Source organism: Salmo salar, chromosome 14 (assembly GCF_965601325.2).
Source record: "Salmo salar chromosome 14, fSalSal1, whole genome shotgun sequence".
NCBI lineage: Eukaryota > Metazoa > Chordata > Actinopteri > Salmoniformes > Salmonidae > Salmo > Salmo salar.
This window is the reverse complement of record NC_138304.1, coordinates 20,342,921-20,367,984: the sequence shown is the minus strand read 5'-3', so window position 1 is coordinate 20,367,984 and position 25,064 is coordinate 20,342,921. Positions and strand designations below refer to the sequence as shown.

General features: G+C 46.2%; 1 protein-coding gene across 5 annotated transcripts in view; it reads left to right on the top strand.

Moving 5' to 3' along the window:
* LOC106568841 (partitioning defective 3 homolog) overlaps positions 1-25,064 on the top strand; it is a 242,394-nt gene that overhangs the window by 105,674 nt on the left and 111,656 nt on the right. For 4 of the 5 annotated variants that reach the window (XM_014139559.3, XM_014139555.3, XM_014139554.3 and 1 more), the window contains exons 6-13: positions 11,275-11,357; positions 12,479-12,562; positions 13,992-14,117; positions 15,867-16,065; positions 16,167-16,359; positions 20,226-20,365; positions 20,620-20,736; positions 22,868-22,903. In XM_014139559.3, coding sequence (XP_013995034.3) covers positions 11,275-11,357; positions 12,479-12,562; positions 13,992-14,117; positions 15,867-16,065; positions 16,167-16,359; positions 20,226-20,365; positions 20,620-20,736; positions 22,868-22,903 — 978 coding nt within the window. The remainder of the gene's footprint in view (positions 1-11,274; positions 11,358-12,478; positions 12,563-13,991; positions 14,118-15,866; positions 16,066-16,166; positions 16,360-20,225; positions 20,366-20,619; positions 20,737-22,867; positions 22,904-25,064) is intronic. The other variant, XM_014139557.3, reaches the window with a different exon arrangement.

Genomic DNA, 25,064 nt, shown 5'->3' with positions numbered 1-25,064 from the left:
GGAGGCGGCAGCTCCGTAGAGATGAGGAGGAGGCGGCAGCTCCGTAGAGATGAGGAGGAGGCGGCAGCTCCGTAGAGATGAGGAGGAGGCGGCAGCTCCGTAGAGATGAGGAGGAGGCGGCAGCTCCGTAGAGATGAGGAGGAGGCGGCAGCTCCGTAGAGATGAGGAGGAGGCGGCAGCTCCGTAGAGATGAGATGATGACTTGGAATGAAATTATAGTCATCAAAATAAATATTTTATTAAAGTAATGTGAATAAATGATGGTTAACAAGTGATAGGCAGTAATGGGCAGTCACTACCATTATTTGAATTCATTGTTTTATTCTGTTACAGCATTCAACCCACAGAAATGGAGAACCGTGATTATTTTTTAATTATCGAACCGAAACCAAACCAACCTCAAAAAGCACTAATCGCTCAGCACTAATAATGGCTGATCCCATGCCGTGACCCCGCTCTCCGAGGGTGTCTTAGGGGAGTGGGATATGCAAAAAAAAACACATTTCCATTTCACCATACACTGTACAAGTTACACATATTGTACATAATTGACACACACGCTGTATCACAGCATCACAGGTTTGTACTGTGTGGAGTGGAGCCACCCTGAAGCATGCCTCGGGCTCCCTCCCAGCCCTCTACCTACACACAACAGCCCTGCAGATGAGAGGATATGCCTGGCAAGACAACCTTCCCCTCATTTCTCTATGAGTTTTAGCTATCTACTCCAGCGTGCAGGGGCCAGGGACATATACTGCTGTGCTTAATTGGCTTTTTTAGGGGAGAGAATCTCTCTTCTCATTTTCTCTCGTCTATCCTGTTGGGCACCGTAATTGGAACGCGTTCTAAATGAATGAACGAATGAGCCTTAGCCTGGCCTCAATTCTCACTTCTAGCAGTATTGCCTGAGGTTGGCTTGGATGTGCTTGGTTGTCCTAGGGCTACATACGCCTCACACAGCTCCTGAATTCACGTTACACTTGTATCCATGTCAGGAGAAAAGATACCACCATCCATTCCATGGATTTTTACCTTGAATCATCGTTTTTTTGCTTTCCCTCCTTCTAAGATATTTTCTGTCCGGTATGTCCTTGTCCATTGTGTGTATCCATGTTCTTTGTCATGGTTAGACTTGGATCTGTGCATTACTAAACCACAGGGGAGAAGAAGCCTGTGGATACGGATAGGAACCGATACCTAGGGTCCCTCCAGCGATCCCTGATTTCCTGCACACTACACCAAAGATGAGGAAGTCCCTCAGGTGGCGGTGGAGCCGAACGGAGCCTACAGTCGCCTGGTTTAGTATGATAAATCATGTAAACCCAAGCCGTAGAGCCATAAATCATGTCTGGTGGAGCTGCTTCTGGAGGATGTGCTTCTAGATTCCATGTTGCTAGCGGTGGAGGTATGTTTGTATGAGGCTTAATAAGACAGCTGAGTGCGAGTGGTCCACCTCGTCTTGGCCACTGGGGACCACCGCTCCATAAGCCCATAGAGATGACTAGAGCGCTTCTCTCCATAGAGATGACTAGAGCGCTCCTCTCCATAGAGAGGACTAGAGCGCTCCTCTCCATAGAGATGACTAGAGCGCTCCTCTCCATGAGCCTCACCAGTAGGTGCTGCTGTGGCCTCAGGATTGGGGACAGGTACTGTATGGTTAACCTGGTTACTCTCACTCACTGTGTAACCTTCGCTCTCTTTTTCATTTCCCCTCTCTCTCTCTCGCTCACTCACTCACACCATCTCGCAGTCTCTCCATCTTGCTACCTCTCCATCTCGCTGCCTCTCTCCTCTTGCTCTCTTTGTGTTTCCTCCGTGCTGCATCTTAACCCCTTGCTTTTTTTCTCAAATAGGACCTCTCCTTTCCTACCCACCTCTCTTATCTCTCTTCTCTCCATGGCTACACCGACTGTACTAGCATCACTCTCATGTTCTGTCTCATCTGTATCTCTCCTTTCTTCTTTTCTCTCTCTGTGATCTTTGTTCTCTTTTGTTTTAATGTGACAGAGAGCTGCCTGCTGGCGCTGACATCCCGCTGAGAGAGATGGGAGTTGAGAGGCTCAGGGTGCCTCTCTAGCAAGGAAAAGCACCTGGGAATGCTTCTCTCCCAGAGGCATTGTACATACTGTTGCATAATTCAACCCCACAACACGCTAATTACAAGGAAAATGTACCCTCGCTTATACACCCTCGTTAGAAATTGATACTCTGTAAGATTTCCAACAACCGTTATTCAGATTTGTCATTAGCAATATCTGAATGAGGGAAAAGGACAGCCTTAATGTGAACAGGGGAGTGAGAGAATATGTCCATTATCGTTTTGTGGTTTAAACATGAGTGTAGTGCTATCAAAGGTAGCGCCAGGACTGGAACCACATGCCATCCATATCATTAGAAATCCTACCCGCTTTGAGACGATGCAGTGCCCTGGCATGATACCACTTAGTGTGGGCCCCTGAATGTGTAACACAGATAGGAAAAACTCTGCTTTCCACTCTATCCTTCAGATTTCCATTCTTATGGGAGCATTACCAGTCGTTTGGCCCTTTGTCAGACTGTGACTCTGCACAGACGAGACTAGCCCAGTGATATGTGTATGGGTCCCAAACGACAAGCCCAAATGATGGGCTGTGCCCAAAATGGCACCCTATTCCCTTTATAGTGACCCATAGGGCTTTGGACAAAATCAAATGTTATTAGTCGCATAGACATTTAGCAGGTGTGATGTTCGGATGTACCGATCCTGTGCCGGTGTTGTTACATGTGGTCTGCCACTGCGAGGACAATCAGCTGTCCGTCTTGTCTCCCTGTAGATCTGTCTTAGGCGTCTCACAGTACGGACATTGCAATTTATTGCCCTTCCAGCATGCTTAAGGCACGTTCACGCAGATGAGCAGGAACCCTGGGCATCTTTCTTTTGGTGTTTTTCAGAGTCAGTAGAAAGGCCTCTTTATTGTCCTACGTTTTCATAACCGTGACCTTAATTGCCTACTCTCTGTAAGCTGTTAGTGTCTTAACGAACGTTCCACAGGTGCGTGTTCATTAATTGTTTATGGTTCATTGAACAAGCATGGGAAACAGTGTTTAAACCCTTTACAATGAAGACCTGTGAAATAATTGGGATTTTTACAAATTATCTTTGAAAGACAGGGTCCTGAAAAAGGGACGTTTCTTTTTTTGCTGAGTTTATATATATATATACATACACACAGTGAGAGAAAAAAGTATTTGATCCCCTGCTGATTTTGTACGTTTGCCCACTGACAAAGAAAGGATCAGTCTATAATTTTAATGGTAGGTTTATTTGAACAGTGAGAGACAGAATAACAACAAACAAACCAGAAAAAAGCATGTCAAAAATGTTGTAAAATGATTTGCATTTTCAATGCCGATTACTGATTTGTTATGAAACCGTGAAATCGGCCTAATTAATCGGTCATGACCTCTAGTTTAATCAGCTTCTTGATATGCCTCACCTGTCAAGTGAATGGATTATCTTTTTGTTCATTATGTTTTGTGGGTGTGTGTGGGATGGCATGTATAGACATTATGGACAGTATGTGGATAGAATACGTAGTATATCTGTAGAATACGTAGGATAGAATAGTATATATACAGCAAGAGTTGAATAGGATGGCATTGACTAGAATACAGTATATACAGTACATATGAAATGGGTAAAACAGTATGTAAACATTATTAAAGTAACCGGTGTTCCATTATTAAAGTGACCAGTGTTCCATGTACATAGGGCAGCAGGCTCTAAGGTGTAGGGTTGAGTAACCGGGTGGTAGCCGGCTAGTGCCTGCTATTTAACAGTCTAATGGGCTTGAGATAGAAGCTCTTTTTCAGTCTCTCGGTCCCAGCTTTGATGCACCTCTACTGTCTCCGCCTTCTGGGTGATAGCAGGGTGCTTGATGATCTCCTTGACTTTCCTGTGACACCAGGTGCTATAAATGTCCTGGAGGGCAGGCAGTGTGCCCCCGGTGATGCGTTGGGCTGACCGTGCCACCCTCTGGAGAGCCCTGCGGTTACGGACCGTGCAGTTGCCGTACCAGGCGGTTGATACAGCCCGACAGAATGCTCTCAATGGTGCATCTGTAAAAGTTAGTGAGGGTCTCAGTGGCCAATCTGGATTTCTTCTGCCTCCTGAGGTTGAGGAGGTGCTGTTGCACCTTCTCACCACACTATGTGTATGGTGGACCAATTCAGATTGTCAGTGATGTGTACGCCAAGGAACTTGAAGTTTTTCACCTTCTCCACTGCAGCCTTGTCGATGTGGATGGGTGGCATGCTCCCTCTGTTGTCTCCTGAAGTCCACAAACGGCTCCTTCGTTTTGTTGACGTTGAGGGAGAGGTTATATTCCTGGCATCACTCCACCAGGGCCCTCACCTCCTACCTCGTCATTGTTGGTAATCAGGCCTACAACTGTTGTCGTCTGCAAACTTGATGATTTATTGAGTTGGAGGCGTACGTGGCCACACAGTCATGTGTAAACAGTGAGTACAGGAGGGGGCTAAGCACGCATCCTTGTGGGGCCCCTGTGTTGAGGATCAGCGTAGTTGAGATGTTGTTTCCTACCTTCGCCTCCTGGGGGCGTCCAGGACCCAGTTGCACAGGGCGGGGTTCATACCCAGTTCCCTGAGCTTAATGATGTGCTTGGGAAGGTACTGTGGTGTTGAAGGCTGAGCTATAGTCAACGAACAGCATTCTTTCATAGGTATTCCTCTTGTCCAGATGAGATTGGGCAGTGTGCATTGTGATAGTGATTGCATCATCCTTGGATGTTTTGGGGCGGTATGCAAATTGCTGTGGGTCCAGGATGTCAGGTAAGGTGGAGATGATATTATGATCCTTAACTAGCCTCTCAAAGCACTTCATGATGACAGAAGTGAATGTTACAGGGCGATAGTCATTTAGTTGCTTTCTTTGGTACAGGAACAATGGTGGACATCTTGAAGTAAGTGGGGTCAGCAAACTGGGATAGGGAGAGATTGAATATGTCCGTAAACACTCCAGCCAGCTGGTCTGCACATGCTCTGAGGACACGGCTAGGGATGCCGTCTGGCCCGGCAGTCTTGTGAGGGTTAACACGCTTATATGCCTTACTCACGTCGGCCACGGAGAACGAGAGCTCACAGTCCTAGGGAGCAGCCCGTGTCGGCGGCACTGTGTTATCCTCTGGGTGAAGAAGGTGTTCATTTGTCCGGGAGCAAGACGTCGGTGTCCACGACGTGGCTGGTTCTGTCTTTATAATCCGTGTTCTAAGTAGTGACTATGTATGGAATAAGGTGCCATTTGGGACGCGGACTTGCTGAACTCTCCTGACCTATATCTCCTTAAGCACAGCTGTGTGTGTCATCACCAGCCATACACATGTACAGGAAGCCAGTGTAGACAAAACTAATGCTGGTTATAAAACCCTCTGTTAGAGTTGTTGGATTGGCTCTTGACGGAAGGTTTATCTCAATGTCTAATCTGAGCAATCAGACTAGTGCATGTTTCACCACGTCCTTTGTCTCAACCACTGGTGACTCCTTGGCCTCTCTCCTTCCCTCACTGTGGTTTCTCTGGCTTGGTGTTTGATGCTACAGTGAAACAGTGAAACAACAGACTGACTCTGTTGAAAAGGGAGGAGCCACAAAGGTGAAATTCCTTGACGTCCTTCACAAACAAAGCAGTGCTATCTAAAGCACGGAATGAGAAGGACCTAGGAGAAGTGTGGAGCCACTAGTCTTCTCTCTGAGCGACAAAGCTGTACTTTCTCTGATCTCCCACTAGTCTGAAGACCGACATGTTTCTTCCCTGCAAGCCCAAAGGCAGCCATCATACAGTGTAACTTGTTTCTCCCTCAGCCACAAGACTAGTTGTGTGGGTAATGGGCGTCTTGTGACAATTATCTCTCTTTTTCGCTCCTTCTTTCTTGCTCTCTTTCGTTCTCTCACATAATCTCTCTCTCTCTCACAGAATCTCCCCATCTCCTCTCTCCCCCCTCTCTCTCAGCTTTCCGTTTTTGCGGTTATTTGGTCTCTTATTCACACGGGGAATGCTCAGTTAACCTGACAAGTGTTCCTGCCTGCGTCACAATGCAGTTACTCTGAAACATCACTTCAATCTGCCTTTAGTAAATGCTTCATGTAAACCAAGTCTAACGCTGAAGTGCCCTTTGTTGCTCCACAGCTTATCTGTAGAGGAATTTCTTCAACATGCAGGGGGAATTTCCTGTGTGTGTGATTCTCTGCTTACATATATGAATTCCTCCTCTCCAACGTGTGAAACTATGCATCCTTTGTTCTCTGATTCATCCTCACCTTGGCTAGTACATACACGCCTGTTAATTCCTGTTTAGGGTTTTTGATGTGCTCAGTGGAGTGAGAAATAGCTCCCTCCATGCAAACAGTCTCACAACAGCTTCATTACCCCCCCAGCAAGCCACAGTAGACACACTATGCGTCCCAAATGGCACCCTATTCCCATTGTAGTGCACTATTTTTGACCAGAGCCCTATGGACTAGGGTACCATTTGGGTCGTAACCACTGCCGCTCCATGGGGAGACCGTAATCACTTCTTGGAATTCACACCCTAAACTGGTAGAAACAATGCAATATTACATAGTCAGTCAGGTCTAGAAAAATACAGCATAACATCTAAGCATATGAATATGGTATTTATTTGTACTGCGTATATGAGGTGTGTGTGATCCCACCCAACTTTGAGATGATCAAGAAGCTCATATGAAGGATTCCACCTTCGCTCTGCTCAGACTCTCATTTGGCACTGCACTCCGCTGCCGTGTGTGTGTGCGACTGTGCGTGCCGGGTGCGTCCAGCTGATGCAGTGCCACGTCTCATATGCTTCCCATTACGTCCTGTGTCAGAACTGCCACCACCAGCCCCCCCCCCCCCGCCCCCTCCACCTGGCTGACTAGTTCTACTGATCATGTTGATTGTGTTTAAACACCAAACATCACATCTGCCGATATTTGTTGGACCAGCGCCTATGCCAACTCAGGATTCCTGTAAAAATAAGCTAAGCAGGTCTCGGGGAAGGAGTATATAGTATACCGGGACTCTGAAGTGGTAGTCCCACGAGGTCAGAGGAGGAAACCACTAAGCTACATTTATGTAGAAACGAGAGCTTGACCTCAGCAAGGAACACTTACACCCTCTCTTTTCACTCGCTGCAGGTCATTGACACATATCCCCTCTCATCTACACTCATTAAAACAGCATTTCAAATATCTGTCTTTTCTCACACTTTCTGGGACAGTATCTGAACGTTTCCCAAACGTGCCGTATCTCCACATTCTATGATTAGGCTGGTTTTGTTTACTGCAGAAGTCATTGCTATGCAGATGAATAGTCTGTGTGTCATGTTGATATGTGCTCCGTCCCTCCCCTTCGCTGCTCTGTCAGTGATTGTCTGGGTATCGGAAATGGCTGCTCGGGAATTAAGTGGATTGCAGATGGAGCTTTTGAGAGTAGAGACTGGAAATCTCATTTTGCGCCTCCGTATTGTTATTGCTCTGCTGGCTGCTCTGAAAACGGCTTAGCTGGGTGTTTTTCTTTGGGCTGGCCCTCCACTCTCATTGCCTGTTTATATACAGACAGTACACCAGGCAGCCAGTTTCCTTTGCTTTACACTGTCTGTCTCAGCCTGGGCTAAGGACACCCTGTATCCTGTCAACGTCATCCTGTCAGTGTTTTTTTGTGTTTTCAGCCAGCCGACAGGAAAGTGTGTACAGTGCATTCAGAAAGTATTCAGACCCCTTGACTTTTTCCACATTTTGTTACGTTATAGCCTTATTCTAAAATTGATGAGGAAAAACTAATTTAATCCATCTACACACTATAGAAAATATATATTTTTTTACATCTTTGCAAATGTATAAAAAATAAAAAACAAATGCCTTATTTACAAGTATTCAGAGCATTTGCTATGAGACTCAAAATTGAGCTCTACGGACAATTCCTTCGACGTCATGACTTGGTTTTTGCTCTGACATGCGCTGTCAACTGTGGGACCTTATATAGACAGGTGTGTGCCTTTCCAAAGTATTTCTAATCAATTCAATTTACCACAGGTGGACTCCAAGTTGTAGAAACATCTCAAGGTTAATGAATGGAAACAGGATGTACCTGAGCTCAATTTTGAGTTTCATAGCAAATGCTCTGAATAATGTAAATAAGGTATTTTTTTATAAAACTTTGTATACATTTGCTAACATTTCTCAACCTGTTTTCACTTTGTCATTATGGGGTATTGTGTGTAGATTGAGGAAAACAATTCATTTAATCAATTTCAGCATAAGGCTGTAACGTAACAAAATGTGGAAAAAGTCAAGGGGTCTGAATACTTTCGGAATGCGCTGTATGTAGCTAGCTAGTAGTCAACAACTTGGTATGTTGCCTTCATAATTGCCAGTCTAGCAGTAAAAATTAGGCCTGTTTACGACAGTAGCAGTGGCAATTATGTGTGTGGTATTGGCAGTCTGCTTGACTATGAGACTTAATTTAATTCACTAGTAGTTGTAATTGAATATAGTGCTCCTTAATGAGCCTAAGGACACCTGGGGCTCTCTGTATACATACTGTCTCACTTCCCCAGAAACGGAACCAAATCTAGCCTTAAAGCTAGAATCCTCAATTGAAACGATAGCAAAGCGGACACCCCGTCCTGTGTTGTGGTTAAAAAGCTGAGGGGTGGGCCTGGAGAAATGCAATCACTCTCAAATTCATAGACTATAGCTATGGATACAGGGACTGACCATCCGTGATAGTTTAAACCAGGCTACACAGTCTTTGTTTACATTATTTACAAACATTGTAAAACAAGCTATAATTTTGTATTTTGGGTTCTGATGAAGTATGACAGTTGTCCTAAGCCCGTGAGGCATTTATAAGTTATATTCCTGAATGGGCATATATAATGCATTTTTAAGTCAAAAAATGTATGTAGCGACTAAGGATTCCAGCTTTAAGAGGGGTTTCCTGAGAGGGGTCACCAAGCCAGTGACACAGTACCTGCTTGCCAGGTCTCTCCCTATTAGATTTATTAAAGACTCCTGTAGGTATTTGAAGGCTTGTGTGTGTGTGTGTGTGTGTGTGTGTGTGTGTGGTGTGTGTGTGTGTGTGTGTGTGTGTGTGTGTGTGTGTGTGTGTGTGTTCCGTGTCTCTGTGGGTGCGTGTCTGTGTGTGTCCGTAAACAATCACCAGTCCATTTCCAGCAGGAGCACACTTCATTAAGTACAGTCTGCCCTTCTGCTACACAGGCCACTTAATTTACACTGAGAGCTAGATGGGGGGGGGGGACAGACTTGGATTGATTTTACTATTCAAATTGAATGAGCCCACAGGCCCAAGTGTCGTTGGGGTAGATCACTAAGATGAGGAAACAAACAATGACTCGGCTGAGAAAGAAAACTCGGCATGTCCTGTGATAAAGGGAGTAGTGCCATTTGGGACTCAGCCACGGCCTGCGCTACCTACCTACCTGTCTTGTCTTCCCAGTAGCCATTAAACCCCAGGCCTGACTTGCAGATGTAGTGTTCTAACCACTTGGTTAGATTGGGAGGAAATGTACGTCCTGTTGGCACAGGAGGAGGGTAGTGCCATGTTGTGTTTTTAAGTGACTTTTGACAGTTAAATCTAATGTGAAGTCTTGAAAGTCTCTTGTACTTGCTGTAGGGTTATTTAGTATGCTGTATATGGGTATCTGAAGTGCAAACTGTCATATTTGAGTCACTCATATCACTATCAAGTATCAACCACCAACTTGAGCCAGCAATAGCCAGCAGCAATAACCAGAAGAATGTGTATCTACTGTAGTTTGATCAAATGATGTTAGGTTGTGCAGACAACATATTTGAGTCACTCAAATCAATGGTAAGTCCCAACCACCATCTTGAGCCAGATGCTGGGTGGGTGGGTGCGTTGGGGGGACCTATTGCCCCGAGCCGATAGTTTAATGATGGAGAACAGACAGTGTCTGCAACGTTCCCCTCAACATTCGCTCCCTGTCCCCGTGCCTTGCCTGGGGGGGAAAGACAATGTCTGCATCCCAAATGCCACACTATTTCATTTTATAGGCACTTCTTTTGACCAGGGCCCACTGTGCAGGTTAGCAAAATGGAATTGTCACTCAATGAATAAAACAGAAGTCCTTAGAGAAGCTGCTATTGAAATGTGGCAGTGGGACTCGCCTGAGGCACCTGTGATGGTGAATGTGATTCACATCCTCTTCAAGTAACATAGTGTTGTCTTGGGGAATAAAATGTGAATATTGTATTTTTCTTTACCTTTTCATAAATATCAGCCTCTGTCTGTTTCTTTCTTTGGAGAAAGGCTGCGCTCCTCTTTCTCGGTCTACACAATATCATTTACGTGTAACCCACGGCGTCTCAAACCCGTTTATCTCGTTCAGAAACCAATTAACAACCCATAACTCCTGTTAAGCATAGGACACGTTTCTATGAGACATGCTCTGTAGCCGCTGTGAGCTTAGTCTGAAGGACAACAGGACTGTGGTTCAGACAGGCAGCATAGCCCCCACCACTGTATGTCCCCCCTCTCGGCAGCAAACGGTGTACTGTCATGGCAACAATGACGGTCTAACCGTATAACCGACGGTTATGGATGAAGAACGTCATGAAAATCAAATAAGTCATGACGGGTAAAGAAAAACAACCGGCATCTAAAATGTCATGCCCTAATTTTTAATTCTGAGGCGAGCTGTTGCCGTGGCTGCTGTTGCCGTGGCTGCTGTTGCCGTGGCTGCTGTTGCCGTGGCTCCTCCGCCTTCTCTGGTGTCGCTGTCGGCTCTCTCGCGTGCGCTCTCTAGGTCTCCTGAGTCACTCCGGAGTCCTGGCTCTACTGAGACAGAAGACATACAGTACAATAGGAACAATGTCCAGAGTCGGGGCACAGTGAGAGATGGCAGACTGAGGGTTAATAAGGCTTTGTTCATTTTCAAAGGAGAGCCAGTCATGTCTCCCTGGCCATTTCTTTCAGGTTTGAATAGCAGCAAATACACCGGCTCTAACAGGGACTGTTATGTAGGTTTACCTGTCTGTTGGGTCACGTTTCCTACCGTTTTTGAATGATTTAAACTGTACCACTCATTTCGGCGTGGAATGGAACATCGTTCAACGTCTGTTCCAATAGGACTCCGGAGGCTTGGTTTGATGGGATGTCCAAGTGCTGTCACAGACATCCTATAAATCAGTATAGGAGTTCTATATGTAATTCTATGGCTGTTGTCTTGTGTTTTTCAGGATGAGGAGGAGGAGAACAATAGGATCGAGCCGATTGGCCGAGCTGATTCCTGTATGGACCACACCCCTCTGAGGTCCCTAGAGTAAGTTCCTCACAAAGTTGTCCAATTACAGATAGAGGACTATACGTCCCAATTGGCACCCTATTCCCTATATAGAATTACGGAATATAGCCCACTATATAGTGAATAGCTTGCAATTTGGGATATGTCCAGGGCTTTTGGGCCTGCCTCTGCCTCAACCTCACTACCTCTCTGATCACCTGATGTTGATCACTAACATGTAAAGGAAGTAGCATTCACACGTAGCAGGGGAACGAGTGCCAGTTAACTACCTAAAACCTCTGAGCTGAACCTAACCAAACACCACTGCTGCTATCGTTTCTTCTCCATGTTGTAATTCATGTCAATAATATTTCTAGATTCAGGACAGGTAATATTTCATTCAGCAGGTTCGGAGAAAATCTTTTTAAACCCCTGGCTAACGTTGGTTGTGGAACTCGAGTAAACCAAACACCATCATCAACCATAAAACTGACCCACGTGCTGATCCATTGGCATGGCGATATTAATAACTCTTATTGTTTTCTGACTGTCATTAACTCTCTTGCATGCCTCCAGTCTAATGTGCAGGTACAGTATGTCGTTGATATTATTTCACCCAATAAGGACGGTTTCTCCACTTCTCAAAACAGTACAGTGATGTTGTTCGTATGCATAGTTCCTTTATCCTACAGGAAACAGAAACGCATCTGAAGGCACCAAGCTATGGAAAGTCAATGGGTTACAGGTCAAAGAACACAAGAACAACAATGTTTAAAAACACCTTTGATACAATTTTCTGAATATAACTATCAAATCTAAATCTAAATAATATCTGGGGGAAAAATCGAAATCTGAAAGACCATCTGAAGGTTTAGAAATATATGTATAGATATATATATGATATGTACACACAGTATTACTGGAAACCTACCTTGACACTCCTTAGATCTGGGTTCTGAATGATGCGTTTCTGTCACCTGGGATGTGGGGAGAAGCCCTGGTGTGACGTTCATCCCTAGTGCTTCAGACAGACGTGTTTTTTTTATTCATTTCTGCCTGCTCCGTTTGTTATGGTTTCTTCCCCCTTCCTTACTTCCAGTTGTTTTGCCCGTATATGGTTTCACCCTCTCACCCCCTCCTCATCCATCATTGTCTCACAGTGACATTGTAAAGCTGGTAGAAGTCTCCAATGATGGCGGGCCCTTGGGGATCCATGTAGTACCTTTCAGTGCCCGGGACCGCAGGTAAAGCCTTCCCTCTATTACAGCACCTGACAGACAGGCAGCAGGCTCACTGACGCTATGCAGGCCTGACACTGGGAGGGAGTACGAGGGAGGGAGGGGGGGGGGCAGACAGACGAGGGAGGGAGAGCGAGCGCTTAGTCTGCCATGGCCCCTGCATCCTCCTCATGTGCCACAGGACAACACACACACTACACACACACTACACATGGTCCTACACCTCATACACGTCATGCTCACACATCATGAAGTGATTAGCTAGTTTACAGTGATCAATCATGGTTGTTCAGTGTTTGCAGGTGACTGTCATGTTCCTCCGTGAGTCCCGTCTGAAGGTTGCGTCATACACATTTCAGTCTTCGTACGTCTCAGAAGAATCATTCATTTACTGGTCTTGCACTTATGTCCACTAGCACAGAGCTAGGTTTACAGTTCCTGGTCCCCAATCTGTTTGTGCTGTCATGTCAACTCCTTGTCTTGCCAAACAGGACAAGAAGTGGCAAGGAGTGGCATGATAGCATAAACAGACTGGTACCCAGGCTAGCTTATTCCCTCCAGATTCAGAGAATCTTCCAGCCGAAGTTCTGGAAAAGTGGGGGATTTTGGGAAAGGCACGGCATCTCACAGTGTGTCTACATATCTGTGAATAAAAAGTTATGTTTGAATAGTTTTAGCACGTTTATGGTAATTTGGTTGATTTACATTGAACCCTGGCCTACTCGGTATTCAATATTTCAGCGAAGTCAGCATTGTTTAGCAGTCAGGAAGCCTGGAGGAGGTTTACTATGGCGGATTACTGCACTGACAGCCGTCAAAACCGGAGGGCTTCCCGAACTCAAATGTGACGGAGCAGCATTTCTCTAAGTCCTACGTCTTACTGTCGACCTGACCATTTCTCCCGTCAGAATGATAATGTTTGGCATTTGGCAGTTCAGTCAGGAGCTAAACTTGGAATTCAGGTAAGAGAAAAACCAAGCACACCTCGCTATAGCAACTACACCCATGCACTTACTGTTTTGGAAGACCGAAGAAAATACACTTTCATTGAGTCACCAGAATTAGAACTGACAAACATAACGCCACAAATAGTCCCTCTCATATCTCACACCCACTTAGCCAGAAAAAAATAAAATAAATGTATGCACTCACTAATTTAAGTCACTCTGGTTAAGACGCCTTAAATGCTAAATGCCTAAAAAGGAAATGAAAACCGTACACCAACCAGTGTTAGCCAGTGGCCTCAGTGAGGATGCAGATGACATGAAGCACATGCTGCTACAGTAAAGTGTTGGTCATGTAGAGCCTAGACGTTTGCTGTAAAGCTGCAGTAGATCTCTTCCCAGGCCTGCTCTGAGTCTCATTTTCAACCCTGAGGCCTCTTGCACAGCTGCCCAGCAGCATTGCACCAACGTCTGCTTCTGAATGTTTCCAGGACTCTAGGCCTGTTGGTCAAGCGCCTGGAGAGGGGAGGCAAGGCGCAGGAGCAGGGTCTGTTCCAGGAGAACGACTGCATCGTGCGCATTAATAATGGAGACCTGCGGAACATCCATTTTGAACAGTAAGACACCTGTATCTACCGAGCCGGGGTGGACCACCGGGTCCTGAGCCCCCTGCCCACCCGCCAGTCCCTCCCCTGCTCCTCTCCCTCCATCTCCTCTCCACGGCTCTGTTGCCACCGCTGTCTGTTGCAAAGCTAACCTCGTTCCTGTTTGACTCCTCCTAGGTTGATCCTACTGTTTGGGTCTTGGTAAAATGGAGGCTGGCTGCCGTTCCTCTCAGCCTCTGTCCTCTCCATACCTTCAACCCTTTCTATATCCCCATATATCTATCAGCTCCATCGGCTGCTGTGAATACTAACCCCTCCCTGTTTGACTCTTAGGTCAAGCCTACCTTCAGTAGGCGCTACCTACTCAGCATCCATTCCTTTGTCTCGCAGCTCCATTGTCTCCCTCACTACCACTGCTTAACTTCCATAGCTTCTGGTTTTCAGCGATCTGTCTCTCTCTCTCTCTCTCTCTCTCTCTCTCTCTCTCTCTCTCTCTCTCTCTCTCTCTCGTCCTCAGCTCCTCTGTCTGACCAGATCCTAACACCCTAGCTAACTGCTGCTGCCTCCCATCCCACTCTGCTGCAGATACTGTTCCATAGAAATAGAATGAGTACTTCCTGCTTTCCGCCTGTGGGTACACTCAAAATGGCCTGCCATTATGGTGTCATTGACTTGAATGGGGAGCCCATTCTATTCATTGTAGCTAAAGCTTCTGAATACAGTGTTAAGTCTCTCTTTCTACTCTGTGGTCTACTGTATGTCTGTCGTCAACAACGGGCTGTTCCAGGTTTTGTGCTTTTCAGAAGCACAGGCACTACTGTCATGGACTTTCTGTGCGCGCACACTCACTCACAATAAACCTATGCCTATACTATAGCCCTCCCAGCCCCTTCCTTAAAGATATAACATATAAGCTTTTCTGACATTTAGCATGTGTAAAACTGTCTGTTTTCATATCTTTAATTCAACCCCAGTAAATAACCTGGGATGGGAAACAGATTACATCCTGTCTGGGACTTTATCTAGCCTGAAATTGGGAAGTCACTGGGCAATATCCATTTCCTTTGGGGATTTTATTAGTGGCTGGGAAAACAGCTAGGAATCTTGGCAAGGAATTGCAAGGTCATTGGGAGTGGGGTTATGATGTCTGTTCAGCTTTTTTTTTGGAGAGTGGAGATGTCTACATCCCAAATAGCACCCTATGCCCTATATAGTACACTGCTTTTGCCCAGAGCCCTATAGCCCCTGGCCTAGGGTGCCATTGGGAGCACATCCGAGATGACTAGCAAAGTCAACTTTACTGTACTGTGACAGGTGTGGATAACAAGACTCCTGCTACGGCAACATTGCACTCAATAGATGTTTACAGTTCACACCTACCTTACCTCATGTTGAAGGGGTTTAAAAGGATTTCTCTCCAATCATTCTATGAAAAGCCCATTCCTTTCATCTGTAGCCAATTGAGGGATTACATGATAAAACCTGGCAAACCTTTTCTAAAGCTGTACATGGTTACTTTCAACAGGCTTTAATCACATATACACAGTGCAGGTGGACCAGTGCAGGTAACTTGTCTGCATGATCCACCAGCCCTGTTTTGACTGTAGGGTTGCAAAATGCCAGTAACTTTCCCAAAACCTCCTGGTTTTGGATGATTCAGGATAACCTGCTTTTATTTCACATGATTCCCGGAATCGTCCAACAGGATTTCCAGAACACCAAAGGATTGTTGACTGTTGTTTTGGTTCTGCCTACCCTCAGAGCCCAGAACATGTTCCGCCAGGCCATGCGTTCCCCGGTCATCATGTTCCACGTGGTTCCCAACCTGATGAAGGCCCAGTATGAGCAGCTGTCACACAGCGAGAGGAACCCCAACGTGGCCTACTCTGGACGTTTCAGCCCCGACTCGCTAGCTAGCGAGAGAGGCAGCACCACCTCAGGCCTGGACCACACCCCACAGGTCTCGCTCTGTTTTTCTATATTTCCTGTCGTTGCTTTTAGAATGCAAGGCACATTCCTGTGAAACCAGACAATAAAATACTGTCTTATCTTAATTCACAGTCCCGTGGTCCCCATCCCCACCATCACCCGGAGCAGGGTGACGCCTACACCCCTATACCCCACCCCCATGGGGGCTCCATGGGCAAGCCCCCATCCGGCCACGCCCCCTCCCCTCACAGGGTGTTAAACTCAACCCCCACGGCGGGATTCACCAAAAAGGTTGGCAGGAGACTCAACATCCAGCTCAAGAAAGGTCAGCATCCAACACACACACACACACACACACACACACACACACACACACACACACACACACACACACACACACACACACACACACACACCTAAAGATCAGCATCTGTTTAACCTCAGGAGGGCCGTGAGCTTTTCCTGACTGTGGCCATCCCAAGGCCCATAGTTTTTTTCCTCCAGGTCAGTTCATGTGTTCAGGAAAAGGTCCTGGTCCTACATATTGAATGGAGAATGAATCCATTCTTCACAGAGGTGGTTTGTGATTAGCCCGACAGAGAAAGCATCGCTGTAATCCTTTCCAGCCATGGTGGGTCTGAGAAAATTGCCTTCTTTCCTTCCCTCATTCTAAGAATTTAGCTTCTCAGCCTGTCAGAAGAGAAATAACTAGTGTTTAGGTTTGTGTGATGAAGTTGTATGAATACATTATTCTTCTTTTTGGGACTTCAAAGAAGATGTTGTCAAATTGTTTGGCTCAAAAGATATATTCATATTATTACAGTCACTTCAAAATAAATACATACATACAGTACCAGTCAAAAGTTTGGACACACCTACTCATTCAAGGGTTTTTCTTTATTTTTACTTTTTAATAATAGTGAAGACATCAAAACTATGATATACCACATATGGAATTATGTAGTAAGCAAAAAAGTTTTAAACAAATGAAAATCAATTTCATATTTGAGATTCTTCAAAGTGCCACCCTTTGCCTTGATGACAGCTTTGCACACTCTTGGCATTTTCTCAACCAGCTTCACCTGGAATGCTTTTCCAACAGTCTTGGAGTTCCCACATATATGCTGAGCACTTGTTAGCTGCTTTTCCTTCACTCTGCGGTCCAACTCATCCCAAACCATCTCAATTGGGTTGAGTTCGGGTGATTATGGAGACCAGGTCATCTGATGCAGCATTCCATCACTCTCCTTCTTGGTCAAATAGCCCTTACACAGCCTGGATGTGTGTTTTGGGTCATTGTCCTGTTGAAAAATAAATTATAGTCCCTAAGCACAGACCAGATGGGATGGTGTGTCACTGCAGAATGCTGTGGTAGCCATTCTGGTTAAGCGTGCCTTGAATTCTAAATAAAACACAGACAGTGTCACCAGCAAAGCACCATCACACCTGCTTTATGATGGGAACCACACATGCGGAGATCATCTGTTCACCTACTCTGCGTCTCACAAAGAAATGGTGTTCGGAAACAAAAATTGCAAATTTGGACTCATCAGACCAAAGGACAGATTTCCAACGGTCTAATGTCCTTTGCTCGTGTTTCTTGGCCCACCTGTTAATTGAAATGCATTCCAAGTGACAACCTCATGACAGCTTTGCATTCTCTCAAACTGCTTCATCAAGGCAAAGGGTGGCTACATTGAAGAATCTCAAATATAAAATATATTTGCAGTTGTTTAACACTTTTTTGCTTACTTTTCTAAATGTTTTATTTAACTAGGCAAGTCAGTTAAGAACAAATTCTTATTTACAATGATGGCCTACCCCAGCCAAACCCTAACCCGGACGACTCTGGGCCAATTGTGCGGCGCCCTATGGGACTCCAAATCACGACCGGTTGTGATACAGCCTGGAATCGAACCAGGGTCTGTAGTGACGCCTCTGGCACTGAGATGCCGTGCCTTAGACCGCTGCGCCACTCAGGAGCTTTATTGCTACGTGTTATTTCATAGTTTTGATGTCGTCGCTATTATTCTACAATGTAGATAACAAAATAAAGAGAAACCCTGGAATGAGTAGGTGTGTCCAAACTTTTGACTGGTACTGTATGGGTCAGACTCACTCCAGTTCTGTGAGGGTCTGGTACTGTACGCTTCTCATTGCTCTTTTAATGAACAGACACACACATTAGAATCTTTCAATGTAGCCTTCAATGTCAACAAAGATGGCCGAAAGGCCTCCCACTTTTGCCTGAAACGGTAGAGAGAAAATGTGTTGCCGATCCAGATTGATCCATTCATTCCTAATTCAACACATCTCTGGAGTGTATGTAGTGACTGACAGCTGGACAGAGTTGGCACAGCACAGGCCTCTGCAATAGGAGACACACAGTCAGGCAGGTAGGCAGGCCATAGGAGACCAGTTGTGTGTGCCGGCACGGGCAACTGGGGGAGACAGAGGGCTTGTTGCTAGGCAGCCAATCGTCTGCGTAGTGTACATTGTGTCAAAAGGCATGTATTGCACACTAGCACTGTGTAGGGATCTCTTCACTGCCCTGGCCAGGTATGATGTATATGTCCCAAACAGCACCCTATTTGCTATAGTGCACTATTTTTGACCACGGCCCATAGGGCTCAGTGCACTACTTTTGACCAATGTAGGGAATAGAGTGCCTTTTATACAGTCCCCACAGACCACATCCAGGTGTGTATCATGCTATTAGGTTTTTATTCACTTCCTTTTGAGAGGAGGCCTACATAAACATAGCACTGTTAATAACATCCACGGCCTCTGGCTTGTTTGTTGTGTTTTGAGTGCAGCAGACTGAACCTTATTTGGTGGATAGATTTAGTTGGTTTGTTGACATCTTAAAGGGATACTTCAGGATTTTGGCAATGAAGACCTTTATCTACTTCCCCTGAGTCTGATACCATTTTTATGTCTGTGTGTGCAGTTTGAAGGAAGTTGCTTACTAGCTTTTAGCGCAATGACTTCCAATCATTGCGCTAATGCTAGTTAGCTTTTGTGCTAAAGCTAGTTAGCAACTTTCTTCAAACTGCACTCACAGACATAAAAATGGTATCCACGAGTTAATCTGACTTTGGGTAATTAAATAGAGGGCTTTTTTTTGCAGAAATCCCGACGTATCCCTTTAAGATGTCAACAAAACAAACTCACTGGCCTTTGCACAAAACCCAAACTTTAACACAATCAATCTGGGATATTAGAAAGACTGAGCTAACGTGTCTTGAAAGATCCAGTGTACCATATGAAACACATTCATGCGAATGCCATTTACCAGTAACTATAATACATGTCCGTCCTATGGTGGGAAGTTGATTGGCTTATTGACATGGAGGGGATTTAGATTGCTCTGAAACAGAATCCTCAAGAGTGTTCTGGAATCCTCTTTGTGTTTGCCTTGCTTGCATTACCATACACAGCTCAGACAGTCAGACAGAGGGATTAGGCTTGGCAGACATTCTCCTAATGATCGGACTGTGGTGCCGGCGGGAGAGGAGAGCGAGATACCATCCTCAACCTCTGGACTCTGATTCAGGCCGGGAGGATTCCGCAGGTCAACACTGCGTTTTGTCTCAACCTTTCATACTAGCTGTCCAGAATCCTTCCCATGTTGCATTTCCACTTTGTAATGCCTTTAGGCCATGTCTGAATACCCATATTTGCATTGTAAATAGGCTTTTTGTGTATGCGAATTGAAAATGTCTTATAGTAAGTGAAATTTCGAACATTTTAGTATGCTTTAAATTCCAGGATGTCATAGCCATTTTGGCTTTACATCTAGAAATCGCTGCATGCTATTGAGGAAGAGAATTGTCTTTTCCGACCCACGTGTTTGACGACAGCTGATAATCAAGAGAAGGGAACGCAAAATGAACAGATGGCGGAAAGCAACGCAATTGCAAATTAGATTACACATTCTCGGAATGGGTGAGCCTAGTACGTTGATATTTGTTGCTTACTGCATACATTTCCACTAAACAGTACGTTCTAAATGGTATATAGTATGATTAATACACAGTATGTCGTTTTAGTAAGTAGTAGGTAAGACAGATTTCAAACACAGCCAGAATGTCTTGCTGCTGTGTAGATCTGACTGTACCTGTGTTATGAGGGGAGTCAAAATGTGACCGGCATTCTCGCGCGTACACATCCTCCTGTTTCGTCTCTTAGGTCCAGAGGGTCTGGGTTTCAGCATCACTTCGCGCGACGTCCCCATCGGCGGCTCGGCGCCCATCTACGTGAAGAACATCCTGCCCCGAGGCGCTGCCATCCAGGACGGACGCCTCAAAGCTGGAGACAGGCTGCTGGAGGTGAGACCTGACACCAGGGGATACATCAGTAAAACGCTCTCGTTGTCTGGTCGCCCTGTTTCTACATCTCTGTTCCCAATGGTTTATGTTGTGTTAGCCTCTAATACGGCGTGAGGTCTGGCTCTTGTTTAGGCTCATAATAGTGTCTTGGTGAGATCAGTTCAAGTGAATGGCAGCGTGTTCCTCATTGTGGGATTTAGGGGTCAAAATCGGAATGTGAATCTGTATGTTACTAATTGCCGTACGTGTTCCAGGTGAATGGAGTGGACTTGGTTGGTCGGACCCAGGAGGAAGTGGTCGCTCTGCTGAGGGCCACGCCTATGGGAGGAGCTGTGGGGCTGGTGGTGCTACGACAGGAGGAGACCTTCCTGGTAGGTCTCTCTGCTCCCCTAAGACCGCGGTCTCTACATTCCCTCCTCTCTAGGATACTGAGTCCCCGTTTGTCATAATGTTCCCTACTCTCAGGAAAGTGTGTGTGTACATCAATATGCATGTCGTTGGGACCTGTGGTTTGTGTGCGTCTTATATCCTGTCACGGTTAATCTCCCAAGTTCCCCAGTAAGTATTGTGTTTTCTTTCCATTCTCCTCCTCACACAACATGCCAGTGCAGCATGCAGATTGATTGTGCTACTCTGGCACGGCGCTACGCTCTATTATCCCGGGGTACGTCCCAAATGGCATCCTATTCCCTACGTGGTGCACTACTTTTGATCAGAGCCCTGTGGATCCTGGTCAAATGTAGTGCACTATGTAGGGGGTAGGGCACCATTTAGGATGCAGTCCCTGATCCAAGTATTCTCGGTGGGAACCTGTAGCGCTCCGCTCCCTCAGAACAAATTGGATAGATTGATGGATGGGTGAGAAAGCGGGCAGGTTAGGGACAGACTGAGAAATGCACTTGTTGTTGGGTGGAATATCAATCAGATTCAGAACCCACACCCCCCCATCCTGGTCAAAAGTAGTGCACTAAATAGGGAATAGGGTGCCATTTGAAACGCAGCCATGGTGTGTTGTCAGAGTGACTAGAGGGTGACTACTCAGTTTGAGATTATAATGGCTCATGCCATGTAATGTGTTTATATAAGACACTCCGTGTGTTTTTAATTTGTTTTAATTGAAAGGTTTTGTCAATACACATGTTTTTTTAATGAAACAACACATCTGGGGTTCTGTTAGTGTGTCTGATGAAAGGAATAGGGAGAGTTAATGCTGGGGTTATTGCTGAGGTCTAAATCATAGTGCTTGTGTTCCAAATGGCACCCTATTACCTACCAAAGTGCACTACTTTTGACCATGGGCCCTGGTCAAAAGTAGTGCACTATAAAGGGAATAGGGTGCCATTTGGAGCGCAGGCAGTGCCTCTGAGGTTGATCAGTAGTTATTACCCAAGTCACTGGCTACTATACGATCTCCCAACCAAACCGCCAGTATGCTTCTTTAACACCCGGGCTGTTGCACCAGGCTGAGTTATAGAACAGAGTAGCACTTAAATCCCCCCTGTTGTGATAATAATGGGCCAGAGTTTTCTCCTCTCACCATTAGTGGATCCCAGCCATCAGCACCAGCACCCAACAGCAGGTTCAACCAACCCCCCACCCCCAACAGTGACAGTTATTACAACTGAAGACACACACACCCTATTGGCTGGCTGTCACTCTGGGCCAATCGTTCTGGCCGGGCTGAGTTAGATGTTGAGCCCAGGGGCGTTCATCCAGGCCTCATCGAGATCAATACTCATCTTTTGATTAGTCCAGAGCCTTTCTTTCACTCAGGAGGATGTGTCCCAAATGGAACACCCTTTTCCCGATGGGCCCCGGTCAAAAGTAGTGCACTATGTAGGGAGTAGGGTGCCATTTGGGACGCAAGCTAGAGATATCTGTCTGCTATCTCGTCTGACACACATGACGGGGGGGGGGGGGGGTATAAATATTACACAGCAGAGAGAGAACTGCTTCTACCCCCGGGGGGACACAGGCCTGGTTCTTCTGACTCTAGTAGTGGGGAAGAGAGCAGGAGCAGCTTCTCTGTGTTATTCCCAGCCCCCAGGCGATGATTACTGATATGCTGGTAATATCCACAGAAGGGCTATAGTGGTACATGTGAGTATGTAGTTTGGTAAAGAAATGCACTCTGTTGGAATGTGTGAACACTGGGAAGCCCACTTCTACTGCACAGTCTACAGTAGGTCAATGGATGATGATTATTAGACATGCTAGTTTGGATTTCTGTCAGTCTACTCCAGGGGTATTCAAATGTGAGCCTGGAGGTCCAGAGAACTGCTGGGTTTCTGTTCTACCTGAACAATGAATTGGACCCACCTGGTGTCCCAGGTGTAAATCAGTCCTGAAGAAGAAGATGAACATCAGCAGTGGAACTGGCTTCAAGGTCCACATTTGGATTTGCCTGATGTGCTCCTCCCTCAGTTAGATTTGATGTACGGTGTTGCTGCAAACATGTGTCATTGACCACTGTTGTTTCTTCTGCCACCCTGTTTCCTCTAGAATGCAGAGCCCCAGATGCAGAGCCCCAGAGATTTGGTAAGAGTCACCCAAACCCTATGTTGACCTGTTACCTGTCCCCTACACTGAATCAGTGGAGGCTGGTGAGGGGAGGATGGCTCATGATAATGGTTGGAATGATTGGAATGGTATCAAATATCAAGAAACCATTCGTTCTCTTCCAGCCAATACTTTGAGCCTGTTCTCCGCTAATGCCACCGCTGTCCCTGACCCACCCACCCCGGCTGCCTCTGCTTGACACCCTGCCTGGCTCCTGTAGCATGTTGGCCTGCCACACTGCTTGAGTAGAGGGGAACTTACTTGGTCTAAAGAAGGGGGGGGATCTCCATGCATCAACCTACACTGGCAGAGAACATAGCTGTACTCTCAACAGTACTTTGTAGGACGGCAGCCAAAACTCCCAAGACTACGCACTTCACTTCCAGTGCAGGTTGTCCTCTGCTTTGCCTGTTAGTAACGTGGGAGATATTTTCAGCTGTGTAAATGTCAAGCGTCGACCGTTGTCAAAAGTGATTCATGTATGATGGTGTGCAGTCAAACAAAGTGTACTTTATTGCACAGTTCTGCGTGTCCCGTTATGCGCTGGTGTAGGAGTTCAGTGGGGCGCTGTAGAGGAGGGTGTATTTTCACTACTCGAAGAATCTGCTCAGGGACACGCCCGGTGATGCAGTGCCATTAACAACCTGGCCACACTCATAGATGACTTTCTCTGAATGCAGTCGAATGCTCGTTGTGCTGTTTGACTTTGTCTGGGGACACTCGGAGATCATTTGCATGGCTTTCACGTTGCTCTCAACTGATGAGAGAAACCTCATCGGAGACTGATCCGCTGTGTAGTAGGACTGTATTTAAACATAGAATTAGGGTCCTTGTTGTTTTCACCACCTCTTTTTATTTTGTTTAACCTTTATTTAACAAGGCAGAGGGTTTGTTTATACTGGGTTGTTACACTATCAAGGGGATTCATTATGAACAATGTCAGACAGCCGTTCTCAAGCGTTATTGACCAGCTGATTTGGTGCTTCCGTGACGTGTTCAGTTTGCTCCTCAATTCACGCTCCTCGGTTGGAGAGCGAAGGTAGCAGGCTAGAGTGGGCGTTCCACGTTCCCTGTGCTCTTGTGATACCTGACAGCTGCCTGCATTCATGGTTCTTATAAGCGCGGTCTGTGGCCAAATGGAGAACGGTCTCGGTTATGATCCCAGCTGGCATATCAAACCCATCGTCCCTTCGTCTCCTGATGATCTAACTATGGGTTTACTTCATGGTGGTCCTTCCCTTTCCAGTAAACCATTCATACCAGACCAGGAGGTGTGTCATTTTGGAACGGCTCCGGAGTGTTATCGTTGTGCTCAGATGAGACACCATCCAGAGTTGGGCACCTTAGATCCCTGAGTAATCTCTCAGTCCTGTGTGATTCTACAAGCCTCGCCAATGAATTCCTTTATAAAGGTGGCCTACACGTTGTAGACCTTAGATCTCAAGGCAGTCTCTCTCGCTATCTCTCGCTATCTCTCGCTATCTCTCTCTCTCGCTATCTCTCTCTCTCTCACAAATCTCTCTCTCGCTATCTCTCTCTCGCTATCTCTATCTCTCTCTCACTATCTCTATCTCTCTCTCGCTATCTCTCGCTCGCTCTCTCTCTCGCTCTCTCTCTCTCGCTATCTCTCGCTATCTCGCTATCTCTCTCTCTCGCTATCTCTCTCTCTCGCTATCTCTCTCTCTCGCTATCTCTCTCTCTCGCTATCTCTCTCTCTCGCTATCTCTCTCTCTCTCGCTCTCTCTCGCTCTCTCGCTCTCTCGCTCTCTCTCGCTCTCTCTCGCTCTCTCTCGCTCTCTCTCGCTCTCTCTCGCTCTCTCTCGCTCTCTCGCGCGCTCTCTCTCTCTCTCGCGCGCTCTCTCTCTCTCTCGCGCGCTCTCTCTCTCTCTCGCGCTCTCTCTCTCTCTCGCGCTCTCTCTCTCGCGCCCTCTCTCGCGCGCGCTCTCTCTCTCTGTCGCTCTCTCTCTGTCTGTCTTTGTCTCTCTCTGTCTCTCTCTCTCATGTATGATTTTACAATCCTCGCCAATGAATCCCTTTGTTCTCTCCTTCCCGGCATATTCCCTCCATAATGGGCTCCACAATTATACACAGCAGATGTTATCTCTTGTTAGAGGCTTTGTTCCACACAACTCTCAACAAC